At 35.0% G+C, this 7684-nt stretch overlaps 1 protein-coding gene across 1 annotated transcript; it reads left to right on the top strand.

The window, feature by feature from the left end:
• The first annotated feature begins 2247 nt into the window (after positions 1-2247).
• Positions 2248-7036, top strand: LOC146508816 (macrophage mannose receptor 1-like). Its single transcript, XM_085176076.1, has 5 exons — positions 2248-3181; positions 4450-4854; positions 5153-5494; positions 5629-5717; positions 5846-7036. Exons 1-5 carry the CDS (start codon positions 3145-3147, stop codon positions 5942-5944), a joined length of 972 nt encoding a protein of 323 aa, XP_085032202.1. The 5' UTR covers positions 2248-3144; the 3' UTR covers positions 5945-7036.
• Positions 7037-7684: the final 648 nt, after the last annotated feature.

Below are 7684 nucleotides of genomic sequence, written 5' to 3'. Positions count from 1 at the left end.
TTAGGTGTCACCTTTGACTCTAGTCTCACATTGGATGGGCATGTGAAATCTCTGGTTCGGTCTTGTTTTTATCATTTAAGGAATGTGGCTAAGCTAAGCCCGATTTTATCTCGCTCTAAACTGGAGATTGCTATACATGCATTTATTTCGTCACGCTTGGATTATTGTAATTCACTTTTTATGTGTCTAAGCAAAGGTTCTCTGGATCGTCTGCAGGTTGTGCAAAACGCTGCAGCTAGGCTTTTGACAAAATCCTCTAAGTACTCACATGTGACACCGTTATTATCTCAGTTACACTGGCTTCCTGTTAAATTTAGAGTCAATTTTAAGATCCTGGTCTTGACTTACAGCACCAGCCTACATCTTTGATCTGCTACAGCCCTATGTCCCTAGCAGGTCTTTGAGGTCATCTGATCAGGGCTTACTTGCTTTAAAAAATGCTAAGAGGAGGACTAAGGGTGACAGAGCTTTTGCCACTGTGGCCCCGAGACTGTGGAACGCTCTCCCCCAAACATTAAGAACTGTGGACTCAGTAGCTGTTTTTAAAAAACAACTCAAAACTCACTTTTCAACTGCTTTTGGTTACATTTTTTGCCTGTTTTATTTTCTCTTTTTAAATCTTTTTATGACTTGTAATCTTATGTGCAGCACTTTGTGATTCTGTCTTGAAAGGTGCTATATAAATAAAAAAATATTTATTATTTATTTAAGTATGTCACAGTGACTTATTGGATGTGTGTTACCACCTCTAGAGAATTTTCCTTATGATTTACATAAGGCAAGGCAAGTTTATTTGTATAGCACAATTCAACAACAAGGTGATTCAAAGTGCTTTACAGAGACATTAGAAACAAAGACAAATAAAAAGCATGATTTAAATTGATTAAAACAAGCAAACAAACAAACAAACAAACAAACAAAACAGTATATAAAATCAAAACAGATAAAATCAGAACAGTAGATAAAATCAGTAGTTAAAATGTAAGTTTTGAAATTTAAGCTTAAGTGTGGATTTGGTGTTTTATTTAAATGCAGCTGAGAATAAGTGAGTCTTCAACCTGGATTTAAATAAACTGAGTGTTTCAGCTGATCTGAGGCTTTCTGTGAGTTTGTTCCAGATATATGGAGCATAAAAGCTGAATGCCGCTTCTCCGTGTCTGGTTCTGACTCTGGGAACTGATAAAAAACCAGATCCAGATGACCTGAGGGATCTGGAATGTTCATACTGGGTCAGGAGGTCACTGATGTATTTTGGTCCTAAACCATTCAGAGCTTTATAGACCAGCATCAGAACTTTAAAGTTTATCCTCTGACGGACAGGCAGCCAGTGTAAATATGAAAATATACATATGAAAATAAGGTCGAAGACTGACTGACTGACTGACTGAAGGGTGGCCAATTCATCGTCTGCATTCATATGTGGAGCATTCAGATCTCAACCTTAAAACAATATTCAACAGACTTGTAAGTATATCTTTATATTTTCACCATTTGAGTGTTACAATACATTTAGATTTTGTTATTGTTAATGTTTTTTTATTGTCTCTTTACATAGAAATTACAGATGGAACAATATGTATTCATTCTATTGCATATATTATATGTCAATAAATGAACAGTGTTTGTCTCTTTTTAGTTTAATATTGACTAAAAATAAACACAGAAAAAGAAAATGAAAGATCAACTCCTAAAAATACAAAGATAACAGCTGTAAAGTGAATAAATCTTGGGTGTGTACTGGTTTGTAGACATTATTTGGGAATTCTAACTTTTTTCAGATTTTCACTATTTTCCGTCATTTTATTGAAAAAACAACTCATTCAATACGAACATACACTGATCAGTCACAACATTAAAACTAGTAAAAAGTTACATAATTCAGAATGATCTTGCTCTTTGTGGAGACAATGAGTGTGGCAGATATAATGGTTGAAATGGCTGCAAAACCTAACAAACCTGCCAGTGATGCTAAGGCGGACATGGCAAACATAAGGCTTGGGGGCCAGAAGCCACCCAATAAAAACTCCAATCTGGCCCAATTGACATTTTTAAACAATGTGAAACAAAGTGATGAAGTAATAGATAAACAATTAAATGACAGAAAAGTTCCTGTTTTTTCACAATGTAGTATAAAAAATCTGTTTCTTTCTCTTGTGTCTACAGTAAAATAAGTAAACAAATAATTTATCTGGGCAATTAGACTGTTAGAACAATTTTTACTGTAATTTCTATACATTTATTTCTTACAATTTAAGTATCTAGTGTCGTATATTTTCAAAACACACGTCACAACAACTTTGAACTTCACCCCAGCATTAACAACAATAAGCTTTCATCAAATATCCCCAGACTTTAATTTAATTTATCACAACTTACCCAAAATTACCATGGACATGTCACCCGAAATCTACTTACCAGATTTTATAATTTACTTTAATTTCACCACTCCTGAGCCAATTTAACGGTTGAGATCTTCCATTCGGCGAACAGATAATTTATCCATCCATTTATTCATTCATTTTCTTTGAACAGGCTTGTTTTTACCTTTGCTTACCTTTAAATCTTTTTAGACCGGTCTCCTGTCCGCCTCATATTAGATCGCACCTTAAGGGTGGTCAAAACTCAAAAAATTATCTTTATTTTACATTTCCGGAAATGGAGAGCTTTTAGGCGCTCTCATGCACCCACAGTTCTGAAAGCATTATAGCTACATGTGCATATATAGTTCTGCTACGTCACATATAGTTTCGATCAAAACAATCTGCTCAGTTTCCCTTTCTCTCTGCACCTTCTGTGCTCTGCAAAAGCATGCAGTTTCCTGTCAGCCTGCGACCTAGTTTACACTCAGAGCTGGCCCTCTCTTATTAAAATACATAAAAGAATATATAATCAGCAAATAAGCACTAAGAATATATATTTATTTATCAACAATAGTAATCTTCTTTTTTTTACATATCCCCAAAGTAAACTTTTAAAGTCATTATTTTCTGACCTTATTCTCATTCTCAAAAGCATGTTATGTCATTCTTTAACTGATCAACACGTCAATCAGAGAAAACTGGAAACAAATGCAAAGTAATGCAAAAGCTCTAAAGTTGGTGTGTTATTTATACCTATTTCCTTCTCTTTACAGTGAAATCAGAAATGGGCTGTTTCCCAACACTGACTCTCCTCTTCTTTGGTAAGATCCCAAATTTGTATAATGGAAATGTGTGATTTGAATTGTAAAGTTGAAAAGGAAGCCATTTAAAACATATTCAATTATGGAAACAATGTGTCAGAAAGAATTATATGTTTCATTTTATTAAAACTTTGAGGAGGTGCAAAGAGGTGAAACAATAACTTGATACTGAAACTCCTTTTCCAGGCATTATATAAACCCCTACAAATGATCTTCTAAAGCTATACCTTTGACACTGTGCATAACATGAACTACTCCCATGCAGACACTTCCTCAACTCTCACTCATAAATTTTCAGGGACAAGAACTTCACGTCTCTCTTTTATGAGCAACTGCTCTGCTCCATGTGTCTGTTTCAATGGAGAGCTGCAGAGCACACACAAACAAGTGTTGAGTACGAGTAACCTACTTTTATGAGGAACTTACATTAAAGGTTTACTGCCAGTAAATGTGATTAAAATTATGGCACTACCTACCAAGAAAAGTGGCCTGTTGGAGTGCTTTCATGCTACTAAAAAACAACAACACACTTTTCAATTTAGCTTACAAGTCACTTAAGCCAATATGGGAAAAAATATTGTCTCTCTTTTGAGTCCTTGTCACTCTTGCTTCAGTATTTTGGATCAGCTGAAGGTTGTGAAGAGATATTGTGTAAATGCAAAAAAGCAGCCAAATATATTTGTTTAATATGCACACAGAGGGACATATACTGGTGAAAAACGATTTCAAGATTCCTCACAGTGTTACAGTGTTGGCCATTGTTATTTGAACTGGAATCCATAAAAGAGACCAAAATCAAGTCTGCAGGAGCAACTCAGCGCTGAGTTGCTAAAGTCTAACATTGTGTCTAAGCTCTGACTAAAAAGGTAAATGCCATGGTTGAAATAAACTTGAATTATTGTTTCGTCTTCAGATCATCGAGTAGTTATGACCCATTCATGACCCCAGCAACAAAGTAAAATACGCTGTTGGGATATCTTTAAAAATAAAAATGTTTTCTATCACAAAAACTGTATGCAGATACTTAAATCCCAAATATAATGACAAACACTGAATTCAATATTGATCATATAACATTTGGTCATTACTGCAACATTACTGCCCTCCTTTAGCAGTTTTTATATTAGTAGACTGGTACCCTGTGTAGCCTGTCAATGTAGTTAAAAAATTGTAAGGGCAAAAAAAATCTTTAATGTTTGTTTTACCCTTTTCTTGTGTGTACTGTGAGGAATCTAATACTACTTATACTATCTATTATCATTGTTAAGGATTTAGTCTCTGCTCCTGCTCAAAGTTCCCTCCTCGTAAGTACTACTACATTGACAAAACAATGAGCTGGAACGATGCTCAACAATACTGCAGAGAGAAGTACACTGACCTGGCCACCATTGAAAGCATGGATGATATAAGCAGGCTAAGTTCATCTTTTTCCTACGACTGGGCATGGATTGGACTGCAGGATGACCCTAAATCCTGGAAGAATACGTTAGGCAATGACACCAACTCCTGGAGATGGGCAATAACTGGTGAAACGAGCAAAATTGATTACCACAACTGGGACTCTACTGAACCCGATTATTATCTCGCAAAAGAAACCTGTGTGATAATGGGTCTTGGAGGAAAGTGGTACGATAAAAACTGTGGTGAAATCAAAACTTTTGCTTGCTACAATGGTAAGAAAATATTTTCATTCATGGATTTTACCTACTGACTTCACCTGCATTTTTCACTGGCAGATTTGACAGAAAGCATCACTGAAGATTTGCTGTATAAAATATAAGAAAAACCTTAGCTCAAAAAGTTTGAACTTATTGGAAAACATTAAATTGATTATCCAAAACTTGTAATCATTCACTGCAATGCTAACTGATTAATATCCCTAATAAATTGAACATATATCATCTGCCATGGATGCTTAAACACTTGCTTCATGCGTTTCCCCTTCACTGGTTCATTTTCTATCTGCTGCAGTTACACAGCAAAACAAGAAAAACTACATGTACATCTCTACTACAAAAAATTGGACCTCTGCTCGAGAACACTGCATAAAACTAAGCATGAACTTGGCAGTGATCGAAAACAGTGAGGAGAACGCTGAGGTCAATTCATTAAAACCAAACAGTGATGACATTTGGATCGGTCTGTACCGAGTGCCATGGACCTGGTCTGACATGAGTCAGAGCTCCTTTAAAAACTGGCGAAGTTACAGCCCAAATAACCCTCCGGGTAACCAGCATTGTGTGGTGGAGAATAACGTCCACGTGTGGGATGACGACATATGTACAATAAAATATGTTTTCATTTGCCATCAAGGTAAATGTTCAATAACACACACACAAAGCAAACAAACACACACATAAAGAAAACTTGTCCTGACTAACCCTAACTCCAGTTTCTCAATTTGTCAAAACTTACTGTTATTTTATAACAACATGTTTCCTTCTAAGTTGCAAAGTTGAGGACGACAGTGAAGCTGAAGTTTGTGACTGATGTTGACTTAAGTGACTCTGCAACTAACGCCCAGATCCTCCAGCAGGTAAAATCCTTGTTTTTGTTTCTGGAAAAAAAGCAAACAAACAAACAAAAACTGAAAGAGCAATGGATAAATATACTGACTTCAAGAAAATGATGAAACCACCTACTTATCTTTCTGTTCTATCACAGCTAAGAGCCAAGCTAACAAGCCAAGGATTGACTGATTTCAAGCTGCAATGGAACATTCAACCCAAGAAACAAGAGAACGAGGAGAATAGTGAAACTTAGAGAGATTTGGGGTGCTTTGGATCATTGCTCAGCCTTATAACTCAAGTATGCTAAAGATTCAGGGCAGAAATTGATGACCAGACATTCTCCTGAAGGATTTTCTAATGTTTTAGAAAAAAAATTATTGTTATTTTTTTCTTATGTTAAACTATGACAAGTCACCCAGTTACCAAAGCAGAAAAGCAGCCCCAAAGCATTACACTACTACTTTTGTTGATGTGATATTCTTTTTATGAAATGCTGTGTGGTTGTTTTTTGCATAGCACAGTAAAAATCTCCAGAAAGTTTAACTTTCGTCTCATTAGGCTAAATGGTTTGATAAACAGTTTAATGATTTTGAAACCTTAACCCTTTAAAACCGGTCAGAGCAGGCACGCTCTGTTTTGCATAACTATTTTTAAATCCCGGTAGCACTGCAAACACGTAAGCTAGCGCAATAATTTTTTTTGCATATGAAACCGGAGGAGTTGTACTTACATCTTATGCCATCAGCTTGTCCTAGGTCACAGTTTCCTTCCACATGTAGCTTTGCAAAAACTGCATAAAAAGCGCTTGCAGCAACAAAAACATAATATTCCAGAAACACGCTTTGCCAAGCCAATCAGCTGTTCATAACACTTCCTACTTGGAATTGTCAGCGCGAATTATCCATGTCCGCCATTTCCTGGCCGAAACCGGAAGTGACGTCATTTTCGCGGAAATGTAGGGGTTTTTTTTTACTATCAGGGCCTCATGAGCCTATACTGGTGTTTTTAAAAATTATCTTTGACTTTATGACTTTCTGTGTCGTTTCTGGGATGCTTAGGACTCATATTGCACTGCTGGAAATAGTTTATTTTGATGCATATGTTGCTTTTTTGCAAATTTGCAGTATAATATTTATTTTCGTTTTTCCTGCAGTATATAAAAATTGGTGTATTTCAAAAATAAAACTATGAAGACACTCAAAATAAATTTCCTGTGGTGGGAAACTATTTTGTGCAACTTTTTTGTATTTACAGTTTTGAGGGATAAGCCTCTTAAATTTCTCTAACTAGAAATATATGTTAAAAAAACAAAAACGATTTTCAATTTTTTTGTAGTTTATCGCACTTTTTTTTTTTTTGATTTTTTTTAGATTGTAATTATTATGCACTTAATGCATACATATTATTAAAATCTGGGCTATAATAGTTGTATTGATGTATAGCAACTTGAAATTCTCCCAAAAATGGCACTACAGCATGTAAAAATATAATATAAGCTCTGGCAGACTTGGTTCTATGGTAGGTCTTAAAGGGTTAAATACTAAATTGACCTTCGGTTTTGTTTTTATCTGATATTGTTAAATGTGAAATGTCTGACTTGGTTTTGTTTGATGAAGAATTTGGTGTTTCTGAAGATAAATATTAAATTGACTCTTACTTTTTGTGTGTTATCGTCAGTCAGTAGCTAAAATAATTAACTGGTATTTGTTTTATGTTTATTTTTTGAATTTTTGATCCTTCTACTGATTTGCAATTTGTTGTTATCAATTAATAGCTATAGAGTTAACTGCTAATTGGGTTTCTATTCTGAGTTTCCTTTGAGTTGATTTCTGATATAATTAAACAGCCATGGAATTAACTGGTATTTGTTCATATTTGCCTCTGCACTTTGATCATTATAATTGATTTTGTTATCAGTTGTGATCAATTTACAGCTATAGAGCTAACTGCTAATTGGGTTTCTAATCTGATTCTCCCTTAAATTGATTTCTGA

This window comes from Neolamprologus multifasciatus, chromosome 11, assembly GCF_963576455.1.
Source record: "Neolamprologus multifasciatus chromosome 11, fNeoMul1.2, whole genome shotgun sequence".
NCBI lineage: Eukaryota > Metazoa > Chordata > Actinopteri > Cichliformes > Cichlidae > Neolamprologus > Neolamprologus multifasciatus.
The sequence above is the reverse complement of the archived record's forward strand: the minus strand, read 5'-3'. Positions and strand labels throughout refer to the sequence as shown.